Raw genomic sequence first — 26,691 nt, 5'->3', positions numbered from 1 at the left:
GTTCAATTGTGATGCTATTAGTTTTACAATGGTTGTAGATTAGGTTACTCGAGATATCATTGTAAAACTTTTTAAATCGAAGAATTTGAATATTCTATGTATTAAGTGATGTGAAAACAAAATGACTATTTGTTTAGTTGTGTTTCACAATCTATAATTGACATTTCGAACATTTGTTCAGACTATGTTATAATATTATAATATATCTTTCACTTGTTTATCAAAATAAAATAGACACAAAAACCATTCCCAATAAGAAAAACACCAATATCACATCTTTTGGCGGTGGTGTCAATACAGGCAGTCGCCGCAAATATTTAACTAACCTACGCAGAACACAACAGCATGGTGTGACATTTATACATATTGTGACCGAAGCAATGCACTCAATTTCAAGTGATGCGTGAAAATTGTATTTCAACCAGTTTTCCTGAAACAAACAGAACCAGGGTGAGCGAGTGCATGATGAGACAGATAATGAGAGAACTAATAATTAATTACATTCAAACTAAATAAAACTTTCTTGCACTCAAACTAAATAAAACTATCTCAAAAGTCAAAACTAACACAACGATTCATCATATCGGGGGAGGATCTAGTAAGGGGCACCGGGATACATGTGTCCCCCTTAAAATAAATTTTTATCACTTTTTACTACTAAAATGTTTGAAAATATATGAAAATGCCCACCACCGAAAATTTAAAAATATAAAGGTGTATTCACAAAATATGGTCGGTGCCCCCTTGGAATATAACTCCTGGATCCGCCCATGATCATGATCCTCGCAAGATTATATATATAATTTTGCAAAAAACAAATTGTAATGCAAAATCAGGAGGAAAACGTTTCCATGCAATCAAATCTTAAATAATAGACTCATAATTTCCCAAAATACTGTTTATTTCCAGCTGTATGTCAAAAGATAAAAAACCAGGATAGTTAAAAAAGAAGGCAAGTTATCGATAAGATGACTATATAATATGATTACATTAGTGATGTTAATAGCCCTGTATGTCGTTGTAGTACATCATCCGTAAGAGATGACCCATGTTTGATGATGCACAACCGGGAAATAATCCAGCAACTACATCATATATACAAATATAATGGAAATGAAAGGATACTACTAATTTCAAAAATTATTTCCCCTGATAAATACAACTGCAAAAGAATGCCCACTTAGTAAATAACTAACTCTATAACTCGTGCAATGCACGGGCATATTCTACATTGTGCTAATTAAAACTTTTTTCGCAGTATTTTTTGACGATATATTTATGTTGTTACTTAATAATGAATAATTTGTTTATTTATGCAAATGAGCACGAGTGATTGAGGTATGTTTTCATTGTGCATTCGCAGGAAGTAATAAATTATGTTAATACACATTTTTTGCCACTTCATAATTAAATTATATTTGTAATATGTTAATTTTTAGAAAGTAAAATAAATACAGGTGATTTTGTGTATTCGCTGTATATCGATCACTCTGAATATAAAATAATTATTAATTTATTTTTTTTATTATTTAATGTGTTTATATGTTAGAAATGTGATTAATGAGTCATAATTAATAACTCCAATCTGTCCCCGGGGTCCTCCCAGATTCCTACTTCATTTGTGCAAAAACTTGACTATGTGTGGTTTGGCTGTGAGTGGGGTTCCTACAAAACAAAACCGGGGGATGGTGTCCCCGCGACACCGTTGGCGTGAGAATGAGATATGGTTTAGGATAGATTGGAGTTATCAAAACTATATAGGCAATTGACGTCAATATTGTAAGTTTACTCTTTGAATGACATATGATACTCTCCTTCCCAATTACTTTCTATTTTAGGATGTTCCAACAGATTACTAACATTTCCTAAAATAACATATTATCCTTATAATTGCTCCAAAATTTACCCCTCATTTCTTAGTTTTTTTCAACATAATTCATTTTTTTAATTTTTGTGTCTAACAACGATGTTAACAACCTATGGAACGGTGGAATATATGTCATAGAATGATTAATACTGAAGTATAAATCGTACATATTTGTATAAATAGCTTATTTTATTTTTTATTTCATTGAATTTAATATAATACTTCGTCATTTCATTACGTTGGAGGACGAGATCAGATTGATGACAAATAAGAATAGACGAGTATGTGTGCATGTACGTCCCAGTATTAATTTATATATATTAATATATTTATTGTATGTATGTATGTTTGTATATATGCATGTATGTACGTACATACGTATGCATGCATGCACGCACACACATATTAATTATAAAATAACTGATATTTTTTAATAAATTAATGACGAGGTGAATTAAATATTATATAGATATTAATGTGGGAGTATAATTGTCATATGAATTAATTTGCTCAACAAATCTCCCTAACAATGTAAACAAAGCTATGGGACGGCGTGAGTATATGAAATATGTCACATAATTATTAATAATGAAGTATAAATCGTACATAGGTAAATAAATAGTTTAAATTATATTTTATTTCATATAATTTAATATAAGATTTGGTCATTTCATTGTGTTGGAGGACGATGCTAAATTATTAATAAATAAAAATATATGAGTATGTATCTATGTATATATATATGTGTATGTATGTGTGTGTATGTATGTATGCATTAATTTATATATATGCATATATTTATTATATGTATGTGTATATGTATATATTAATGTATGCACATATTAATTATACAATAATTAATAATTTTTAATAAATAAATTATGAGATGAAATTAATATTATATAGATATTAATATAGAGTTATAATTGTCATATTAATTAAATTGCTATTGTTGTCTTATATATATATTAGATTAGATTTGGGTTATCTACTACGAAGTTAAATTACCATTTCAAGGCAACTTACATGGCTGCCCACGGCCCCACGCTAACATTAGCAAAATAAATAAATAATAATTGCAGTAGTAAGTTTGCATATACAGGATTTAGCTAAAAAATATACTACACCATGTTACCTATTAACAAAAAATTTAGATATCCTGTATCTCATCTTCTATATCTATTGATCAAGTAGCCATTAGCTAAAACATCCACTTCACATCCAAGTCAGTTTTCTGTAACTTTTTACCTTATTTTAACCTAATTTTGCACATCAATATACACATATATTCATATTATATTTATATTATATATATATATGTTGAAATTTTTATTTCATATTTAATATTTTAACTTTATATTATATTAAGTGTTAAAATATGATTTTTTTTATTGACCAATTTTATTAATTATTTTAATAAACATTATATATTTATAAAAATATTAATAAATCTAATCTAATCTAATATAATAAAATGTAATATAAATTTAAATATAAATTTTATTATACATATAAGTATATATTTTTAACACATATAAGTGTCTTTTATAATTATATAAATATATATTCAATATTTTTTCATTAAATAAACTTTTTATTTTTACTTGTATTTAATTAAATATTATTTATTTTAACATGTGAAATTTTTACTTATATATAAAATAATTTGAAAATACATATAACATATTATTGTTGAATTTAGCTAATCATTATAGCTAATACTTGGAGCAAATAACCTTACAGATTCAATAAAATTTTAGATGATGGTGATTTAGCTAACCATTTTAGCTATTATGGTTGAAGATGCTCTTATGCAATATATATTATATGATTTTACTCCAAGGGACTTGAATAGATTATTAACGGGAATAATCATTTAAGTGGTAAAAATAGAACTCAATACAGAGAAAAATGGAAACATCATTTGATCAATGTTTTTTGTCAATATAGATATTGAGAATCATAAATAGCTAACCCCCTCCTTTGAAAAGGGAATACCATTATACCCCAGATACCAATCCAATTAATAGAATAATAATTGATGAAAAGAAAATCAATAGAGTAGAGAGATAGACAAACAGAAAAACTTGTCCATTTTACCTCATTTGCCAAAATTACTTATGCGCTACCACTCAAAAAAGAAGAGATCTCAGTGTACTAAGCAATGTTGGATAGCTTACGTGGTTAAGTGTTTATTCTTTGTTATCCCAGATCATGAGACTCGAGAATTTATGAGATTATAAGTCATATTTGTCAAAAAAAAAAAAAGATCTGGTGTACTTTACCGGCTGCAACTGTTTTTCCCGTAAAGTTTGGTAATCATGGTTATAAAAATTTACTTCCATTTGTTGCGTTGTTACTATTTTTATTGAGCATAAGGTGTTCATGGAATGAGGCTGCAAATTACTTAAATCAGTAAATATAGCGGATAAAAATGTCACCTTCAGTACGGAGAGTGAAACGTCCTAGCTGCGGAAAATCAGTGTATTTCTCGATACATATCAAATGGTTTACCTATTAAACAAATTTATTGAGTAAAAGCCACCAAAAGTGAAATATTATCAGTAAAAATATTTGATAATCTAGCAACTTCTCCTTCAATGTAAGATTCCCCACAGGTGCAGAAAGAGGGGCTACTTATTAATTACATTATATATAAAATTTAAAATTAAATCTTTATTAGGTTCTTGAACTGAATATTAGAATTGCTAAAGAAGTGAAATAGTATGCATAATGTTCAAAATATTTGAATTTACTTAAGAGTCCACTTAAAAGCAGGATAGTTTCTGGACAGCTGGTAGGAAAGTAAAGAAATAACTCTCAGGTACATGACTTAAAAAAATTGAGATAAACAAAAAACAATAACAGCATACATTTAATCACAGATGTGCTCAGAAAGATTATTCAGAATGCTTGAAAATTCTATATCAAATTAATATTAATTTAGTAACCTGGATGCGGCACAAAACAACAGCACCATTCTTCACAAAATGTACTTTCTTTTTTAAGGGTTTCCCTGTCTTCATGTCAATCTTTTTCATCAGCTCAACAATTTCACATTCTTCTACAACAGAATGAATATGCAATACTGCCTTGTATCCAGCAGTATAAATTGCCTGAAATAATAATGTCACTGGAATTAGTTACATGAGGCAGCCATAACAATGTACAAATTAGATTACTTGCATGTACCAAGAAGATAATTCAAAAGGGAATCAATTAATAAATCGAAGATCAGAACTCTGCCTTACATTGTCCAGAACCTCTAGAAATTGCAACGGGGCAACAAAGGAAGTAACAGCAGGAATTGGCCTAGCTGCACAAGAAAAAATACAAATCTTATTACAGATAATGTTATAAACAGAAGTCAAAAATAAACAAGTAGGTACCAACAAACAGCATAATAATAGATATACAAGGTAAAACTAAGAAACAACTAACAAAGAACAGGTCTGCTTCAATCGATTTACAAAACACATAAGATTGGCAAAAGGCCTACAAGAATGTAGATTAAGTTAAAAAAATAAATGATCAAACAGACACATACTTCAACATATAAAAGTCAAGATACTAGCCTTCGAGGAAATTAACCACACAATGAATCTCCGATATAATAATGTAAATGTTTAGAAGTATCTATTATATTTTGGAGTACTCACGAAGAGAAAGGAAAAAAAACTAATTGCATCAGTATGATCATAGGTAACACGAAGAGGTCCAAAGTAAACTTTAACACATAACAAAAAAGAATTATTTAACAAAAAAAACAAAAAAGAATTAATATTATGTTGTGTACTTAATGGAAGATATAAGTCTTAGTAGAAAAGTTGTACCTTTTTTTTTTGCTAAATGAAAAGTTGTACCTTTAGATGATAATACATGATTTTTCATGTCTCAACATTGCAACTTATCTAGAACACTTGTGTAGCCTTAAAATTATGTTGTGTAATTAATAAAAGATATAATTGTTGGTAGAAGCCTGTCAAAGTTGTATTTTAGATGATAATGCATGATTTCTCATGAGCAACTGATCTAGAATACTAGCCTTCAGCAAAACAGTACAAACATACAAATTCAGTGTACAGAAGATATAAACGCACCAACGCTGCAAAGGACAAAACCAGATAATGTATCCTCTTCCTCCATTCCAGATAATCTGACCCGTAAATTCTCCCCAGGTCCAGCTCGCCTAACTTTATCCTCGTCACAATATATTGCAAGGACTTTCACATGAGCCTGTAGATATATAACCAAAATTCAATCCTGAGAGCAGAATAACTGTCACTCAGTTTACACTTTACACAAGGGGGTAAAGGTGCACCTTGTTTGGCATAACTATTAAGCCATCACCCTAGCTCACACTACCAGATTCTGATTTACCCATAACAACAGTACCCATTTCTTTAAATCTGTCCATTATAGGCAACCTAAAAAGAAATTGAAATGAGATCCAATAGAAAATCAACACATCAATAAGGAGGTAAATGTGAAATATTTCAAACACTTCATACAGCTAAATCATCAACAATTCAATTAACGGAAATACGTATAACATAGCCCTGAAATTTGAACCCGATCCACAACATGATGAAGACCATGATCACCTTGAGTTAAGAGCATATAGGTTCTTGCATACCTAAATGGGGTATTTGGGTCGCAAGGCGGAATATTAATGGCATCAAGGGCTTCAAAGAGGCATGCACCATTCCACCATGAACAAACATCTTTGTTCACTCTGGTTTGCAAATTTGAACCTTGGAGCCCAGATATTGGTAGAAATTGGACATCTGCAACTCAAACAGAAAAAATCCTATGTAAGTAATCATATGCTGAGAGGCAAACTAAATGTAATGCAATACACAGGGAATTTTGAATAGTGTCTGAAAGTAGAACTCTTTTTTCTTTCATTTTTAAATCTTAGACTATATCCACAACATCTGCAAGCCTAAAAAGAATCATAGTATAACAAGTTTCTAAATAACACAACACAATAATTATAAGACTAAACAGAAAAGCCTAAAGCCTAAATCAAAACGTTTTACCTGTTCTTTATTCCATATATCTATCCAATCTAAAATCCTACGGGCTCTTAAAAAAGCTTCTATAAATTTCCAGAAAAAGGTAAGCAGTGAGAATGGAATGGATAGTGTGTGTGTGTGAGAGAGAGAGGGAGGGGGAGAGAGAATTAGAGAGAGAGAGAGAGAGAGAGGTGAACTATATATTATTGATTGCAAATATATAAATTAAAGAGTAAACTGCACTTCGTGTACTTGCATTTAGGCTGTCAGACCACTTGGGATATCAACATTCAAAACTAGCACTTGAAATACTGCTGACTCCAAAATTTTTACACTATGTGTGTTTCCGTTAAGTCTGTGTAACTCCTTTGGCTTATTTAAGGGCAGTATAGTCTTTTTATTGCCTGGCCATTTAACGAGGTTAACTTTACCAATTTACTTTACAATTACAATATGAATTTAATATTAGAAATTTTGTATGCACAGCACAGAATATCATCGGAAACGAGCTTATAAAAGATATATGGATTCAAGATATATACATAAATTCAGCTTTGAATCAATCTATCAACCTGAATTTGAATTCATCGACCTCCACACCTTGGTTGTCTGTTTTTCATTTTCTACCTAATTTAAATGTTAGGTTGCTTTCTCTTGTTTTTTCAATCCTTGGGCTGTTCTTTTTAGGTTTTAGTTTATAACAGTATCTATAACAAAGTAACTCATCTCAATCTCACATTCTTCCATTAAACCGACGAAATGCAACCTAAAAAAACATGCTGTTGCAAAATGTAAGAGGAATTAAACAGATCATATGTAGATGTTTCGGTTAAGGACTTGGCAACAAACAAAAGGGTGAGTTGAAAATAGAGAAAGATATCTATATTACGTCACCTTTCTTCACATTGTAACCTGAAATCTTTAAGAATGGTGTCATTTTTGACTCAATTTCGTTATACCTGGAAAAGAAATTAAGAGTAAGAAAATAGGGTACATTATTTGCATGCCGGTTTAGATTTTTATTAGGCACCTCTCTATCGACCAGTTCACTGTAGGATCATCCATCTTGTTCACAACAACAAGGAGCTTAGTGACACCCAGAGTCTTTGCGAGCTGGACATGTTCACGAGTCTGCCCGCCTTTCTCAAATCCTGTTTCAAATTCTCCTTTCCGAGCAGATATCACCTGAATAATGCAATAAACTATAACTCTCTATCCACAAACATATTATGCTGCACAATTGTAATGTTACAACAAAGTTAAAGCACCTGTAACCTACCAGTACACCTATATCAGCTTGATATGCGCCACTAATCATATTTGGTACATAACTTTTGTGGCCCTGTAAATCAATACAATTACAAATAGTGCTTAACGAAAAATTTTATATAGTCCCTAAAAGGGAAAGCACCAGTAGCCATAAAGGGGTAGTATGACAAATTCCTGCACAAGACGGCATCATTACTAATACTAAAAAAACTGTAATTTATATTGGATGGTGATTAGGATAACTCAGTAAATGCATATGTTAGGAAACAAACCATATCCACAGACTGAAAAGCTTGATACAATATATGTCTATAAGATTCGAAAACTTTTCTTTTCTACTAGCCATCCCTGCCAATTAGGGAAGTAGATACTGTTTTTAAGAAATTTACCTTCTGTAATAAAATGTATTTTTTAATCTTTTTCTAGACTAAAAAGATAAGAAAATAATTATGCTTTTACAATATACATATTTTTATATCCTTGTCTGCAGAGATAGTGACCAGATCTGAGGTTTCTCATTCTTCATTACAGGCACTGCGTTCTTTTAATTTTCAGGAACGAACAAGCTCATTAGTTAACTTTGAGCAGATAATTTCAAGGTCAAAATTTAGATATATACTAATGTCACAGACATTCCGTTCTTCTCAGACCCTTTCTAATTGACAACAGAAGGCTGAAAACACAGCATTGAGCTGTGGAACTGACCCACATTAGCTTGTCATGGGATCTAATGATTTTCCACTGCAGTCACAGTGGCGATAGTCTAACATCTAACATCTAACATCTATATACCTACTAACACATTATATCTAGCCTCGATGCATCTTAATTTCTAAAAATGCTTCCACTATTTAAGTGGTTCACAACCTCTAGGTAGCTCGCACCAAGGTATTTCCACTAAAGTCACTACTCACCATGATCCTAAAAGTATTCTGATTCCAACTATTAAATTGTTTCTAGTAACCTTCAACTAAAGTTCCTTATTACATTCCCTCCGAAACTAAAGTTACAAATTTAATTCCTATCCATGACATGTACCCTTTTTAAGCAACGCCAATCTTCCTTCCCAAAAGCTAGTGAATCTTATGCTTTAAATGACTTTGGACTACTTCATATGTGTGTATAAAGACCAAGGAGAAGAGAATGAACAACCCTCAAAAAAATTGACTTAGCTCTAGACATGAATCATACAGACAAAATTGTTTTTAACTGTACCTACAGTTACTCAAATGACAATAGATCTACATTATTAATAGAGATTAGTAAGTGTGTCAGGAGAGAAAATTACTGGTGCATCAAGAATAGTAAATCTGGTTATTTGTGTTTCAAAGTGTGCTCTTCCAACTTCAACTGTTATACCCTGCAATAAAAATTAAGCATGACATAAAATTGTTCCAAGAAGCAAAAGCTGCAATTACTGGCATGCTTATTAAATGGGCACATAAACAGTAACGTAATGTGAACACAAATAAATATAATCCTGATTCACCTCCATAAACATTCTTCGAAACAAAAATAAAAATAATGAAGTATTCATGCTATGTGCCCTATCATGAGAGGCTAAGGATTAAGGAAGATAGGCAAAGGATATTGCAAACTGAATAACATTCACCCTCATGACTCAGCTGTTATCTTTACTCTCCTCTAACGTGACATTCTTTTTCTTTTAGGACTCTAGGAGAATGGTAATGAACCCAAGTTAACACAAAATGCTTACCCTAGTTCTTTCTTCTTCATTAGTGTCCATAATGTATGCCATATACCTAGAACATAATCAGCTGGCAAGATTAAGAATTTAGGAATACGCAACTTATGTCGAATAACTATGGCCCAAGTAAACAAAAGAAAGGTGCTCATGCTCTAGTGTGCTGTAGCTATTCTATAGCTGACCGCATCTGGAAGACTAATGAAATCTCTCCAGAAATATCCCATGTAATTCAATCAGATTTAAATAAATCAAAGTCTTTCTCTGTTGGCAAAAAAAAAGAAAGGTGCTCATAAAAAGAACTTAGTGATATAGCAAAAGTCTACATTCAAATTAAACAAAAAGAGCCAGGATAGACAAATAAATTAGTAACTTGTTGACATTTAATATATCAATTTTACACACAAGTAGTCAAACAATAATGGATAATGGATTATACTGATCTATGTAGTTAACAAAAAGATTAATTAGAGGCATGTATCAAAGAAATAGAATTATGCATTGTATATCATCTCCAAATGCATCTTTAAAAAGAAAGGGTTTAAATAAAGCAACTCTTTATTAGAAACTTCATGCCCGGGTATGATCATCCTTCGTAGATTCGCCAAGTGAAAGTAGACATAAAGGTTACGGATATCTTTGCAAGTAGATTACATAAAATACCAGCACTTAATTAATAATGTGACTGCTGGATAGGAACTGATATTTTGGAATTGTTAGCAAGGCATATTAAACAATAAAAAAGAAGCTGTGTAGGATATATATTAGATTTTAAAGCTGAAAACTGGGTAAAATCGGTACAGCAGAAGAAATGTACATTTTAAGACAACTTAGGGTCATTTGATAAATCTGAATGGTATTAAATAAAATGAGAAAATTCTAAACTATCAGATTATACCAATATTTTAGGGTAAAGCAGCCAGGGAAGTTGTAGTTGTAAATATACTTGGTAGTTAATTCTTTTCATTGAGCCAAAAAAATTCAATAACCAAACATTTCAAATGAAGAAACCATTTAGCACGAGCTCATTCTGATTATTCTCTTATAAATCCATTATAAGGTACGAAATGTTATTCCTTACAATGAACCGCCAAAACTTGCCACTATAAGCATATTCAATATTAATAATAATCCCCCGCTTTACAAGCGGAATACACTGGGTTGTTTGGTTTACTTTTAATAATAATATAAATTTGAAGGAACTCCAAGTAGCAAAGAATTGAACTTTATTATCAAATTTTGGAAAAACTAGCCTAAACAATTTTTGATTTCTATACAAAATTGAGATAGTAAGCATCACAATCTTTCATAGTTTCTGTATTTCAATGATTTATTAAATTATTAAAACAATTAGAATAAAAAATTGCCTCACCAACTCTCTCTGCTTTGAGCCCTGGCTTCCCTCTCATTCATACCTCTGGATTGTGCGCTCATCAACCTGCCCACTAAGGAATAGTATTTGACCGCCAATTGTAGACTTTCCAGTATCTGGAATTATTGAAAGTAATACATGAACTCAAGATTAAGTATCAACCACTTGGTGATCTAACTTTTTGAACAAAAGGAAACAAGTAAATGGGAAATAATGGAAACTGAAATAAATTAGAAAAGGGTAAAAATAGATAGAAGACCAGGCATTGAAAAATTCAGATTACAAAACTGGGAGGGATTTATATAAAGAAGCCAACAGATTCTATACTTATCTACTTGGTTCATATGCACCGTTAATGTAATCAACTGATGGGTAGGCAGATAGCTATGCTAAAAGCTGAATCTTTTAGGGCTGGTAGATCATAGTTGCCGAGGTACCTCTATGACGACACCATACCCGCCAGCTGGAGTTGCAGCGTGCCATGGGATTGTGGCATCCAGTTGCCTTAGGGATGCGACTAAGGCGAGTGCCACAGATTTACAACACTTCACAAGACCCAATAATAATCTAATCGATTTCAAATCATTTGAAGATTGTATGTAAATACTTCTGCAACTTTTGATCCTCTATATACCATAACTATCATGCAAGACATGACAATTTTACTGAGAAACTACATTTCAATTCAAATCATTTTTTTATCTACGACTGTTTACGGTAACTGAGACATCAACTGGAGCACCATAAAGATTAGTACTTCTACGTACATTAACAATACTCATACACAAAAAATTAACTGTTGCTAGAGGTGCTATGATCTAAAGAAGCAAAGACGGTAAATGATACTCCTAATTAATACTTAGAGTAAATTGCATATTGCATCCCTTTGGTTTGGGTCATTGGCAATTTGGTACCACTTATTTCAACAATTGCACTTTGCATCCCATACAAGTTTAGGTGTTGTACTTTACACCCCTTTCGTTAATTTTTGCCGTAAATATGTCAGGGGTAAAGAAGTAATTTAATTATGTCTGCACTTTGATCATTAAAGTTTTACACATTTTTCATTTAAACTCCTGAACAATTTTTTTGACAATTCTGACCTTAAACTATAAAAATTAAACATTTTAACCCATTTATTAAAAGTGAACTTTTTTATTTAAATTTTTAACCATCCAAACAATATCTTTCGGAAAATCGTAAAAAACGAAAGTTCTAGATAAAACATACACCCAATTAAAAATTATATAAAAAAAACTTTTGAAATAGTATAACGAAAACAACATTATACTGTGCATTGTTATGTCGTTGGAGATCCAGATAACACAAAATTTACGATGAAAAGTGATGTCCGCATATCTGTAATCTATTGAAACAATTTTAAGGGTTAAAACAGAGATGGTGAAGGAGATTACTTACCAACATGACCAATAAATACAACGTTGAAGTGTCTCTTCTTAGCATTTTCAGTCTCACTCTCGATTTCCTCAGGACCATGTAATTCTTGTTCTAATTTTGGAGAGCAAGAGCAGAGACAAGAACAATAAATTATACAGAAGTACAAATTCTCTGGTTAAAAATTTTTGAGAAGCCAAAGAAGTCTGTAAAACTAAATATCTCATGCACCACACCAGAAATTACAATTCTTTAATACGAGAATCAAGAGCAATATGCAACTAATTAGGGTTCCTAGATTGCAAGTGATGAAAAAGAAAAACCATTTTTCGGCCCAAGAAAATAGCACAAGCCTACACCAACAAAAAAGAGAGCTAGTCCATAAAAGAAGTGGACATTATTAAAAGAATGTTATGTTTTAGCAAGACAGCCACAGGACACAACAGCATACAAGAGGTGAAAGAACGAAAAATATATAATATATAAAAACTACAGATCCCTTCCATGCAATAATAATCCCAAGGCCCAAAAATGATTTACATTAATAAACATTGGTAAAGATCAGAAACAAGTGAATAACAAACCTTCGAGAGAATTTCTTGGCTCCACATGCAATTGTAAGTTCTCTTGCACCTCATTACTCACATCAAAATCCAAGCAATTTTTTTTTGAATTCATCACCTGATACTCGTTACGATTCTTTATAATAATAATTCTGGATTATTAGGCATCTACACCTCTAGTCGTGTTGTATCATAAGATTATTGGGAATCTAAACAAGATTATTGATACTAGAATTTAACATTCATAGCAGATGTATATTCATTATAAGAAAACTATAACAACAAGTTGTCCATTCATTGTAAATTGATGGCGTTCAACTACAATTATAACTAACTTATAATCAATAATTTACTTATATCACAAATTTATGAAACCAAAGTTTATGAAAAAAATTCAACAAGTAAGTAAATTGGAGAGTAGCAACCTGTTGGGATTTAATCTAAAACATGTTTTTAGATAATAATATTTTTATTATGTTTTATTTATTTGAGTTACTGCAGAATCACGTAAACAGGTTAATAGCAGGTAGAATAGGTTATTTGTTTGTTTCAGTAATATCATAAGGAGTTTTGAATAAGTGGGGATGTTGGAGTATTTGTAGGAAGTAGTTATTAGCTAGTGTTTCTCTTGCATTCAGTTTCCATCAGGGTATATATCCTGCATGTACGTTCAATTTTAATTCACAACAGAGAGAACACGATATAGTCATTAAGTGCATTCCGGTTTGTAAATACAAGTGTTAGTTTTTCGGTATTATATTCTTATTACTATTTTTATTTAAATTTCAACATGGTATCAGAGCTACCGATCTTTGGTGAGCTTGAATTTGTGACGATTGCACAGCAAAGGGGATGTGGAGTATGGTGAATGGTTGCAGGGGCGACAAAAGGGCTGCGAACTTACAGGTCGGAGATATGCCCGACTGGGGAGTGCTGGGTCACGGTGTAAAGGAAACGAAAGTGGCAGGGACTGTTACAGATAGAGAGGAAGAGTGTTGTCACAGATGTGAAAGATGATGTGCTGCGTTCAGTTGTGCGGTGTCGGAGTAAAACTTGTGGAGAAGAAAACTATGTTTGCTTCAATGGACACCGAAAGTGATGGAAAGGTTACCGACATGAAGAAGCTGTTAAAATTATCAAGGAAAAAGGCTTATTGTGGGGCGCATGAAAGCGGGTACTTGTTAGCATGATGGTGGAAAAGCTACACTTGTACTATGGGATGCAGGTGTAGCATGGGGCTCCCGAGAAAGACGAGGCGATGCCGGAAAAGTACGTGAGAAGAAAAATCATGACATAAGTGGTCATGGAAGAAATTTTTAATTTAGTATTTTGGGTGATTGCACCATGGAGAGAAGTGCTCCAAAATGTTTTTGATGAGAAGTGCATCAACAAATTGGTTTTGATGAGAAGTGCATCAAAATTGATGGTGGTGAGAAGTGCATCACGGATGAAGAGAAGTGTTTCATAAGTTTTAGACTAAGGGAGAGATTGTGGGGATTTAATCTAAAACATGTTTTTAATTAATAATATTTTTATTATGTTTTATTTATTTGGGTTACTGCTGAATCACGTAAACCAGGTTAATAGCATGTAGAATATAAAATACCCCATATTTTATTTGTTACATTGTTGGTGCAATAATTTGATAAATATTTGATTAATTATTTTTAGAATTCAAAATTATGGAGAATGTTTTATTTAGATAATTGGTTGTTAAAAATTTGAATTTGTAAGTTATCTTTTAGTTGTTTAAAATTTGAAGTCAAACTACTAAGTACGTGATAAGATATTTTTAAACAGCTAATGGGGAGATGATGTGGAAAAATGTGGAGAAAATTATGGACAACAGTTTCATAATTTGTTAGAGCTGCTTATTATATAAACAGAGTCACCCTGTTAGTGCTATCACACAAAATTTATCTTAGAGCATAGCTGAAAGCTAACTGAAATGAAAACTATTAATAGTAGAATTATATAACTTACTAGCAAGAGAAAAGGTGGTGCATAGGAGAGAAAATTTTGGCGTAGAACTTCGACAAGGTCAGAAAAGAACTAACTGGTTGGAGTGTCACCGTTAAGTACTGGGTTGTCAAAGATTTAGAGGAGGAGAAAGAGATTCACAAGGAAGCTAGGTTAAGCTTTACCAAAAGTTTCAAAGAAGTGTACACCTTGTGGAGGTTTAGTTAAAAATTAAATCACCATATAATTTAATGACTATTATTTATGTTGTATACTAATATTAGTCATTTTTATTTTTAGGTTTATAACTACTTGTACACATTTTTTTACATACTTATATCAGGTTCTAAATTCAGGTAAGTTTTATCAAATTATCATATTATTTGTTTATGTGTTTATATATTGTGTTAGGTTATTATTTAATGCATGTTTAATTGATTTAATTGAATAATTGTTTATAAAATTTGTAAGTAATGTTGTAGTATTAATGTGCAGAAGTGAATTTGATAATCCTGTCAGTATGATAAACAGAGAGCATGTTATATTTATTTTTATCATTTTCTTAAATTGTTGTTATAATTTAATATGTTAAATGAATGTATAATTTAAGTTTGTTTACTTTTATAAAGTTATATACTTAAAGAATTCTACATTACTTTTATAAATTAATAAAATATCTTTTATATTTTATGAACCAGCTTGTATATTATTTAAATTATTTGTTAGTTAAATGTTTATACTATAGCTTGAGATATTGATCATCTGTATTAGTTGTCGTAACTGTATAAAATATTATAATTTTGTTATCTTACTTTTTGGGTTTTAGAGTTTAGCGTTTATAAGTTATATTTGTGTTGATATTATAGATTGGTTTGGAGGTTGATTTAGAGCTAGGTAGTGATTTAATATTTTAGACTCATTCCAGGTACGAGTATCCTCCATTTCTCTCCATTTAAAATATATTTTCTTTCTCTGTACTTATTGTCCTATCATATTTTATTTTGTTAAGTTGTACATCTTGTATATGTACACTTGTTAATTTTTGCTCAGCCATCTTTGATCCATGTTGTTGCTTAACCACTTTTGATGTATGTTGTCTATCAGTATACTTGATTTGTCACATGCAACTTTTATTTTCAATATTATTGGCAACACTTTGTAATCATTTGTTATGGGCTCTTAAACTTATCTGTGTGGGTAAATCACAGACGAGACACATGGAGTTTTTGCAGTCTTTGGTGCTCTCGGCACTAACTCATATCAGTGTTGTGAGTATACGAGCATGTCTCTGGGGTATAAGACATGATTAAGATCATGATCATTTTGTTTGTTTGGGAAATGTTTTATATATTTCATTTTATCCTTCTTGTGGATAACCGGAGAAGGAACTGTTTGCACTGTGCTTTGCTTGGTGTTTACTAGCGAGTAGAGGTTTTATAAGATGCTCTTATTAGTACCCACATTACTTGTTCTCAGCCATTTCTTTGATTTTGTTTGGATTAATTTGTTCCTTGCTTCTAAATAATTACTGTCATATTACTCATCTTTTTGGCTAATTATTAAAATCAAATATATTCTTTTGTTTTACCTTTTAATGATATATTCGTACTGGGCATTTGACTCACTCGTATTTATTTCTTTCCACAGGTAGTCAGGGGTAAAGCGGGGGTGTGATGAGTGCTGCCCAGATTTTAGCTTGTTTATCTAGTTGAAAATAAAGTCAAGGACATGTTTTATTTCCATATTATTTTGGATCTTGTTAAAGAACTTTATTTTGGATCTTTTGAACTTTTGTTAGTTTAATAAATTATGTTTAGCTTGTTTTTACTTGCATTAATAAACAAGGCTTAGCTTGTGTAGCCTTTACTTATTTAAGTGGGGTGTTACAATATTGGTATTCAGAGCTTAGGTTATAGTTTCTGTAGACTGTCCTTTAGGATTTGACCTGTGAGTTTTGGGTTGACTTAATATGGGTAGATTTAAGATTTTGGATATGATTTTGTAATATATGTGTTTGTGCACTCATAAAATTTTGTGCAGGATGGCAAGAGGTAGCAGTAGTCGAAATACTGGGGGGAATGATAATCAGCAGATTGTTATGGATAGGAGTACTTTTATGGAGATGTTGCAGGAAGTTCAACATGGACATAATCCCACTGCTAACGGGCAAGATCGAGATGGTCAAACTATGTTTGATCGTTTTATGAAGCAAAGACCCAATTTTTTTAAGGAGGCTAAGACTCCCATGGATGCTGAAGCTTGGATAGATCACATGGAGAAAATTTTCAGGGTCTTGGAATGTTCAGAGGTGGAAAAGGCTCGATTTTCTACTTATCGTCTTGAGGGGGATGTTAATACTTGGTGGAAGTCTGTGGTAGGCTCGCATGCACCTGGCTATGAAAATACTCTTACTTGGCAGATATTCAAAACTCAGTTTGACCAGAGGTACTTTCCAGCCAGCATACGTGAGGAATATGTAATGGAGTATCAGAGTATTACTCAAAGAGATGATGAGTCGGTGGCAGACTTTCAAGTTAGATTTCAGAGGTTAGCTGGTTATGCAAAATCTGTGGCTGGGTCAGAAGCGGATAAAATCATGAAGTTTAAGTGGGCATTGACGAATTCCATCCGCAACCATATCATCTCTAATCTCTACACATCCATGGACACCTTGGTTGATAGTGCCAGAGATCAAGAGCTTCATCAGGCTGACTTTCTCAAGAAACGAGACATGCAAAATCAGAAAAGAAAAAGGGAAGAGGAATTTTCCGATCGTCGATATGGATTTCAGAAAGATGGTGGGTCTTCAGGTGGATTCAAACCAAATATTCAGAGGTATAATACTTGGAATTTTCAGCAGAAGAATGGAAATCAAGGAAATGAGCAAAAGAGGTCTTTCAACCAAACTGGAAATAAGGAAGCATCTAAGTGTGAGCATTGTTGAAAGATGTATGGAGGAAGCACTTGCTATTGGGCTACTAGAGCATGCTTCAATTGTGGAAAGAAGGGTCACACTATTCGAGACTGTCAGATGCCACCAAAGAAGCCTTGGGATCGTAAGGATCAGGGAGAGAAAAGCAAGCAAAAGACTTCCGGTTGTGTGTTTTCCATCACTGCAAAAGATACTGCAAGTACTCCAGATATCATTTCAGGATCACTTTCTGTCAGTAATGGAAATGCTATAGTCTTATTTGATACTGGAGCTACACATTCATTTGTCTCTACATCTTATGCTAAACACTTAGACATTGCATCCACTGCACTCATATCGGATTTTTCTGTTGGCACTCCTATGGGTGTAACTATACTTGTGAATTCTCAGTATCTTGATTGTGTAGTTAGAGTAGACCATAGAGAACTACTTGTAGATCTCTTACCTATTCAGATGAGGGACTTTGATATCATACTGGGGATGGATTGGTTGGAGCGACACAAAGCTACAATTGATTTTCCAGGAAAAAGAATAATTTTTGGCGACTCCAATTCACCCGAGTTCGTGTTTCAGGGTTCTAAGCCTAGTGGTTGTGGAAAATTCATTTCGCCCATCAAGGCTAAGAAGATGATTGCTCATGGATGTGAAGGATTTTTGGCTCATATGATTGACACGTCCAAGGTGCAGCCAGCGTTATAAGATGTTCTTGTTGTTCGTGAGTTTTCAGATGTATTTCCCGAAGATTTGGAAGGTCTTCCGCCCGAAAGAGAGAGAGAATTTTCTATCGATTTGTTACCAGATGCACAACCCATTTATAAGGCACCTTATAGAATGGCTCTGTTAGAGCTACAAGAGCTGAAAGAACAGCTGGAGGAGTTACTTGATAAGGGTTTTATTAGACCCAGTATTTCTCCTTGGGGAGCACCAGTTCTATTTGTGAAGAAGAAGGATGGTTCGATGAGACTCTATATTGATTATCGAGAGTTGAACCAAATTACGGTGAAGAATAGATATCCATTACCGAGGATCGATGACTTATTTGATCAGCTTCAAGGAGCAAAATACTTTTCGAAGATTGATCTACGGTTAGGTTACCATCAACTAAGAGTGAAGGCAAGTGATATTCCGAAGACAACATTCATGACTCGTTACGGACACTACGAGTTTCTTGTTATGTCTTTTGGATTGACAAATGCACCTGCAGTTTTCATGGACCTAATGAACAGGGTATTCAAGGATTTTCTGGACAAGTTTGTGATTGTGTTTATTGATGATATATTAGTGTATTCAAAGTCAATGGAGGAACATGAGGAGCATCTTCGAGTTGTGTTGGAAACACTAGGGAATAAGAAATTGTATGCAAAATACAGGAAGTGTGAATTTCGGCTTGATCAAGTTGCATTTTTGGGACATATTGTATCAGCATATGGAATCAAGGTGGATCCAGCCAAGGTTGAGGCTATTACCAATTGGCCAAGACCTAGCATTGCGACGGAAGTGAGGAGTTTCTTGGGACTCGCGGGCTACTATCGTCGATTTGTAGAAGGCTTTTCGACAATTGTGATGCCATTGACACAGTTGACTCGAAAAAGCAACAAGTTCATATGGACCGATGAGTGTGAGACTAGTTTTCAAGAATTAAAGAAGAGACTCGTGACATCACCAGTATTGACACTACCATCAGGATTGGGAGGCTATGTGATTTATAGCAATACTTCGAAGAAGGGACTTGGCTGTGTATTGATGCAACATGGAAATGTGATTGCCTACGCTTCAAGACAATTAAAGCCTCACGAGGTGAATTATCCGACACATGACTTAGAGCTTGCAGCCGTCATTTTTGCATTGAAGATATGGATACACTATTTGTATGGTGATAAGTGTAAGATCTTTACTGACCACAAGAGTTTGAAGTACATATTCACGCAGAAAGAGCTTAATATGAGGCAAAGACGATGGATTGAATTATTGAAAGACTATGATGTGAGCATTCAGTATCATCCCGGAAAGGCTAATAAGGTTGCATATGCTTTAAGCAGGAAGGATTTTGGGAATTTGGCCGCGTTGGTGACACAACAACCTCCTCTTCAACGTGAGATTGAGAAATTTGGTTTGGAGTTTTATCATCGGGATACAGTTGGTATGGTAGCAAGTTTGCATGTCGAGCCTAGTCTTATCACTAGGATTAAGGCAGCTCAAGATGGAGATGGAGAATTGTGGTCTTTTGTCCAAAATATTGATCCTGAAAAGCAACCAGGATTTCATTTTGATGATCATGGCATTCTATGGATGTATAATCGTCTATGTGTACCTGCTAACAAGAAACTCGGGGAGGAATTGATGGAAGAGGCTCACAGATCACCGTTTTCTATTCATCCAGGTAAGACAAAGATTTATCGAGATTTAAAGGAACACTTTTGGTGGAGTGGCATGAAACGAGATATTGCCGATTTTGTTTCGAATTGTTTGACTTGTCAACAGGTGAAGATTGAGCACCAGAGGCCAAGTGGCTTATTACAACCATTGGAGTTACCTACTTGGAAGTAGGAGAATATTTGCATGGATTTTATCATAGGACTGCCTAAGACTTTTAAGAAACATGAAGCGATATAGGTGATTGTAGACAGACTCACTAAATCTGCTCACTTTTTGGCAATCCGTGAGAACATGAACTTGGAGAGCTTAGCGCTATTATACAGGAATGAGATTGTTAGACTACACGGGATTCCAGTTTCGATCGTGTCCGACAGAGATCCCAGATTCACTTCAAGATTTTGGAAAGTATTTCAAAAGGCATGGGGCACCAAGTTGAACTATAGCACAGCTTTTCATCCACAGTCGGATGGGCAGTCAGAGAGGACAATTCAGACCTTGGAGGACATATTGCGAGCATGTGCATTAGAGTGGTATGGAAATTGGGATGACTATTTGCCTTTGGTTGAATTTGCTTATAATAACAGTTGGCAGAACAGCATTGGTATGGCTCCTTTTGAGGCACTATATGGGCGCAAGTGTAGAACACCTATTTATTGGAATGAAGTAGGAGAGAAGCTTTTAGAAGGTCCCGATCTAGTACAAGTCACTACAGATAAGGTAGCAGTTGCTCGAGAAAGACTTGAACAAGCTCGATCTAGGCAGAAGAGTTTGCTAATAAGGGTAGGCGAGAATATGAATTTAAAGCAGGAGACAAGGTCTTCTTTAAGGTATCTCCTCAGAGAGGCATTCAGCGATTTGGTCAGAAGGATAAGCTATAGGACCTTTTGAGATTCTTGAGAGGGTTGGAGTTGTGGCATATAGAGTCGCTTTACCGCCATAATTGTCACGGGTGCGCAATATGTTTCATGCATCGGTTTTGAGGAAGTATGTATATCATCCTAATCATGTTGTTCAGTATCCCTTAGATGCATTTCGTGAAGATTTATCTTGTGAAGAAGAAGCTGAAGCTATATTGGCGAGGGAGGAGAGAGTGTTGCGCAAGAACACGATCCCTTTTGTTAAAGTTTTATGGAAAAATCATGATGTTCGAGAAGCTACTTGGGAAACTGAGGATTTAGTTCGCGCAAGATATCCGTACCTCTTCGAATCAGGTACTTTACTAGAATTTCGAGGATGAAATTATTTTAAGGAGGGAAGAATATAATACCCCATATTTTATTTGTTACATTATTGGTGCAATATTAGTAAATATTTTATTAATTATTTTTAGAATTCAAAATTATGGAGAATGTTTTATTTAGATAATTGGTTGTTAAAAATTTGAATTTGTAAGCTATCTTTTAGTTGTTTAAAATTTGAAGTCAAACTACTAAGTACGTGATAAGATATTTTTAAACAGCTAATGGGGAGATGATGTGGAAAAATGTGGAGAAAATTATGGACAACGGTTTCATAATTTGTTAGAACTGCTTATTATATAAATAGAGTCACCCTATTAGTGCTATCACACAAAATTTATCTCAGAGCGATAGCTGACAGCCAACTGAAATGAAAACTATTAAGAGTAGAATTATATAACTTACTAGAAAGAGAAAAGGTGGTGCATAGGAAAGAAAGTTTTGGCATACAACTCCGACAAGGTCAGAAAAGAACTAACTGGTTGGAGTGTCACGGTTAAGTACGGTTAAGTATTACACGTGATATTATCAAATATATCTAACAATCTCCCCCAACTTGTAAATTAGCATAATATACAAGTTTAACAGATATTTGATGATGTCAAAAACATTAAGTACAAATGCATGAGAATTTGACTAGATAACTACAACTTACAGTCCTTTCAGCTTTACCATCTTTAACTTTTGATAACAGCTTCAGTCTGTATACACTTTAGAATTTAAGCAGTTGTAGATCTTTGACTTGGCTTCAATTTCTGATCTATTTGATATCAGGAGTTGTTCTGAGATAGTTCTTCAATAAACATCTATCAGCATATTCAAGTTCATTGACCATCCTCCTTTTAGCATTTATCAATTCAGCTGTATCTTCACCAGTTTGAAAAATAGCTGCTCTGAGATCATTTATCTTAGCTTTTCTTATCTCCTGATCTAGTCTAATCAGATATGCCTTGTCAGACTCTAGATTGAATTCCACAGCCTTATAACCCAGAAAATTAGTTATGATCTTAGCAGAGTTAGGCTTCATTTCGACAATATCACCTTTGTGATCTCTGTACTTGGGACAGTATGTGATGTCAGACTTTACAGAATAAAGCTTCTTCTGTCTTTGAATTTGAGACTTTAAATAACCTACAGCACTATCTGTTAATCTGTCTTTCACTTGAAGTAAATATAGAACATGTTCCAGTTCCTCAAAATACTTTAATGGTATAACATTCTACCTAATATGGTATACCCTTCCATCTGTCATAAAATATAACAAGATATGTTCTTTTAAAAAGGTATGGTAAACCATTTGTACATATTCAAGTCGATTCAATCTTTCAGGAGTTGCTCCAACACCTGGTTCACTTAAGGAAGTTGGATCATTGGTAGTGTTATGTACTCTTCTTTCATCAGAGCTACCTAATCCAGATTTATCACTTGCTTCCTTTCCTGTAACAACTCTTGCTTCAAAACCACTTGTTGGAGTCTTCAAAGGTTGAGCCTGTTTAGCTTTGGTGAATCCTGGTAGGAGTATCTTTGAAGGTTTAACATGAAAAATGTCAGAGGTTTCCTCTTCCTTATCTTCTGATATCAAGCCAACTTGAGCTATGTCAGAGGTTGCTTGCATCACTTTCATATCAGAACTTACTACATCTTGACTCTGAACAACATGAGCCATGTCAGAGGTTGTTTGAAAAATCTTCTTATGCATCATAGTAAGATTAGCATCTTCTTCATCATCAGTTATTTCTTCATCCATGAATGGCATATAAACCTTTACAGGTTCATCGACTTTTTCTTTGCCCTTGGACCTTGGATCAATTTCCACCTGTGATTTGGCTTTGATTGCCTCAGAATTTGTTCTTTCCTTTATCACAATACCCTTAGGCTTTGGAAATTTCTTTTCAACAACAGAAGCTTTAGATTTAATCTTGACACCTTCTACTTTGAGTCTAGCTTCTTCTTCCTTTAGACTCTCAAAGTCCATTCCTGGATTTTCTTTAAGAAATAACTCCTTTAAAATTTCTTCATCAAGTTCCAGATGTTCACCAGAACTTATCCTTTTACCATTATCAGAACTTATTCTTCTCCCAGTATCAGAACTTGTTCCTTGACTTGTAATTCTAGCTTTACTTGATGAAAATCCTTTGCCTTGACCTTGACCTCTACCCTTGTTAGAGTTTCCCTGGTCATCATTTCCATCATCCTTTCCCTTCAGTGTCTGAATAGATTTGCATTTGGACTTAATCACTTTCTCCCCCTTTTTGGCATCAGTAGGTAAAAGAAGAGAGACAAGCAATTCCACTGAGGATTGGATCTCATTGAGTTGATTTTGGTGAGAAGCTTGATTCTTCATAATTTCATCAATTTGAGTTTGTTGCTTCTCCTGAGTTTTCTCAATGTAGGCAATTCTGTCAAAGGCTGGCTTGAAAAATCTGTTCTTTTCAAGTTTCACATTCATATCTTGCTGGATCAAAGTTTCTTGAATTTTATTCACCTTGGCATGAGTTGTCGAGTGTTGACCTTGAAGGTGTCTAGTACTCAATGCAGTAACTCTCAGCTGTGCCTTGAAATCATCATTTATCAGCATTTTATCAGATTTTTCCAGATGCTCAGCAAGAATCTTTTCAGAAGGAACAAAACTAACTGTGTTCCATTCCTTAGTCCACTCCTTTCCTCTAGGAGTTTCACTCCAAGGTACTGGTGCTTCCTTAACAAACTTTTTGATTAGATCAGTTTTATGAACTGTTTGTTGAGGTGCATGTCCTGATGGACTAGCTGCATCAGCATCTAAATTAGCAGCAGCTTCACCAGTAGTTTCTTCATTGGCAGCATCAGAACTTGTAGATCCTGCAGTATCAGCATCCTCTGATAAAACAGCAGTATGGGAGGCTATAGAGGCTTCAACACCATCCTCTAAATTCTAATCTGCAGCCAGGTTCTTATCAACATCCAAAATTGATGTTGTTGGTGGAGTGAGTTGAATTGGTGGAGCTTCCAAGTACAAAACCTCAGGCACAATCAAGTTATGAATATCAATTTCAGCACTTGTACCTGGTTCTTCAGTATGTACTGGATTAACTATAGGTGACATAGGAGGTGTGGGAATTCTCTCTTGAGCAGTTTCTTGTTGTTCAGAAGGAAGTGATTCAATAACAATTGGTTCTGTTGAAATCAGAGATTCCTGATCCCCTTCCTTAGCTGCTTCCACTACATCTTCTGAAGCTGACTCAACTATGTCCCTATGAGCTCTGTTTCTTTAACTTCTTCAAAGGTGGAGACACTGTAGGAGCTTTATCATCAGAATTTAACTTTCTAAGCCTTTTGAGGGGCCTAGAACTCCCAGTTACAGTATTTTTCTGAGAAGTAACCTTCTCAGCTTCTACAACAATAGGTTCTAATATTGGAACCTGTTCCTCAGTTGTTTCCTCAAATCAACAGAATTTAATCAAAACATTCATCACAAAATAAAATTAAAAGTCGATGAAGTAAAGATTAATAAATTGCAATTAAACATGCACAGTCACATAATTTGAGAAACAAAGAACAAACCTTGCAATTAAAGAAAATTTCATTGATATATCAGATGATTATATTTGATGAAATTTAGCAATTACATGCAAAAATTACAAGATAGTCTTATTCTACGATTCTTAACATCAACAGCCTTAGTCCTAGTCTAAGAAGATTGACAAAGCTGACGGTGAAGAGAAACGGATGGATAACAATTAATTCTTCTACCTACTTTCAACAAAGAGAACAGCAAGACGAATGGTTTGCTCCTGCTGTTTAAGAATACGAAGATGAGCTTCTCTTTGAAAAGACAACAGATCATTTTTAATGTTCTCTGGAAGTTGAATCCAGATGACAAATGGAATGTTTTTGATAGAATATAAAGTCAAAATTCCATTTCAAAAGATAGTCACAGTTTCTGTGCCATAAGAGTAATACCAACTAAAATGTGCCATTGTTTGAGAGAAATGAACATATGTGGTTTTACTGATGAATGATCAGTCATTTAAATAGGCAATGGAATACTAAGGGACGCGAGGACTGGTTAAAAATTATAAGAAAAATAATGACCCCTCGACTCCCCAGACTGATGTGTAATAATAACAGTCAGTAAAAGATCTAAAGCCAGAGTTAATGGGCACGTGATATAATAATAATTACTGTGCGCATGCAGTTTTTCAAGACATACACGCTAACCACTAACCCATAATGATTATGACTGTTTTATCTCACATTAACCAATATTCTGTAAAAATATTATCATTCAGGCAATGACCAAAAATAAACCAAGAAAATAAATACTGCCACGTCAGCATCAAAACTTGATCATTATCAGGATTTAAAAGTCATCAGAATATGGCTCCTTAACTCGAAAAGTAAATGTGTATTCCTGTAATTCTTTACACAAATAATGATATGGTTTCATCAGAACTTAATCATCAGAACTTCCATCAAAACTTGTACTCAGAATTTATGCAATCTGACACATAGACTGTTCATCTAAAACAACATTATCACCACAGTAATTTTCATCATTCATATGGAGTGTAAGTGTGTGCATTAAGCTAAATATCAGATAAAGAGTAAAGTCTGATTCACTTCAGTACATCTTAGAAATAAGGCATAACTAAGAACTTTACTCAAAATCTGTCATTATTCTGAAGCCTACTATTGAATGAGTTCATGCACGAGTCCACCTCAACTGTTTTGTGCTCATTTTATGCATCTTTTGAAATTCCATTTTACAGTGGCTTCTCAGTGTAAGTGAGTCACGACTGCTTATCAGAATTTATGCTGTTATCAGAGTATTTCTCCCGTAATCATAGAGGGTGAAAAGTCACCAAGAAAATTTTATTTTGCTTTTCTAATGCATATTACTTAATACCAGCAATGCACTTGGGTCTTCCCTTCCACATTTTTACTCTAGATCTCAAAGGAGTACCTGATTTTTATTTCTTTTCTTTTCTTTTTCTTTTGATAAGTGAGGCTTATCAGCA

At 33.6% G+C, this 26,691-nt stretch overlaps 2 protein-coding genes and 1 pseudogene across 2 annotated transcripts; 1 reads left to right on the top strand and 2 right to left on the bottom strand.

The window, feature by feature from the left end:
• Nucleotides 1–242: 242 nt before the first annotated feature.
• LOC141718515 (uncharacterized) lies at nt 243–9,913 on the bottom strand (annotated as a pseudogene).
• On the bottom strand, nt 9,442–13,368 carry LOC141716719 (uncharacterized). Its single transcript, XM_074518910.1, has 4 exons — nt 13,211–13,368; nt 12,651–12,740; nt 11,232–11,347; nt 9,442–9,514 (listed from the first exon to the last, which is right to left on the bottom strand). Exons 1-3 carry the CDS (start codon nt 13,302–13,304, stop codon nt 11,265–11,267), a joined length of 267 nt encoding a protein of 88 aa, XP_074375011.1. The 5' UTR covers nt 13,305–13,368; the 3' UTR covers nt 9,442–9,514; nt 11,232–11,264.
• A 4,727-nt stretch (nt 13,369–18,095) lies between these two features.
• On the top strand, nt 18,096–18,779 carry LOC141718514 (uncharacterized). Its single transcript, XM_074520895.1, has one exon. The coding sequence runs from the start codon at nt 18,096–18,098 to the stop codon at nt 18,777–18,779; it is 684 nt and encodes a 227-aa protein (XP_074376996.1).
• Nucleotides 18,780–26,691: the final 7,912 nt, after the last annotated feature.

The sequence above is a fragment of the Apium graveolens genome, chromosome 4 (assembly GCF_009905375.1).
Source record: "Apium graveolens cultivar Ventura chromosome 4, ASM990537v1, whole genome shotgun sequence".
Taxonomy (NCBI): Eukaryota; Viridiplantae; Streptophyta; class Magnoliopsida; order Apiales; family Apiaceae; genus Apium; species Apium graveolens.
This window is presented reverse-complemented; position numbering and strand designations above follow the sequence as displayed.

What these genes read in the sequence shown, in the direction of transcription:
- LOC141718514 (XM_074520895.1), top strand. Translation starts at nt 18,096, where the DNA reads ATGTATGGAGGAAGCACTTGCTATTGGGCTACTAGAGCATGCTTCAAT.
- LOC141716719 (XM_074518910.1), bottom strand. Translation starts at nt 13,304, where the DNA reads ATGAATTCAAAAAAAAATTGCTTGGATTTTGATGTGAGTAATGAGGTG. An exon ending in GCCAAGAAATTCTCTCGAAG is followed by an intron (nt 12,741 to 13,210) that starts GTTTGTTATTCA and finishes CTCCAAAATTAG; the next exon opens with AACAAGAATTACATGGTCCT. An exon ending in TGTATTTATTGGTCATGTTG is followed by an intron (nt 11,348 to 12,650) that starts GTAAGTAATCTC and finishes CAATAATTCCAG; the next exon opens with ATACTGGAAAGTCTACAATT.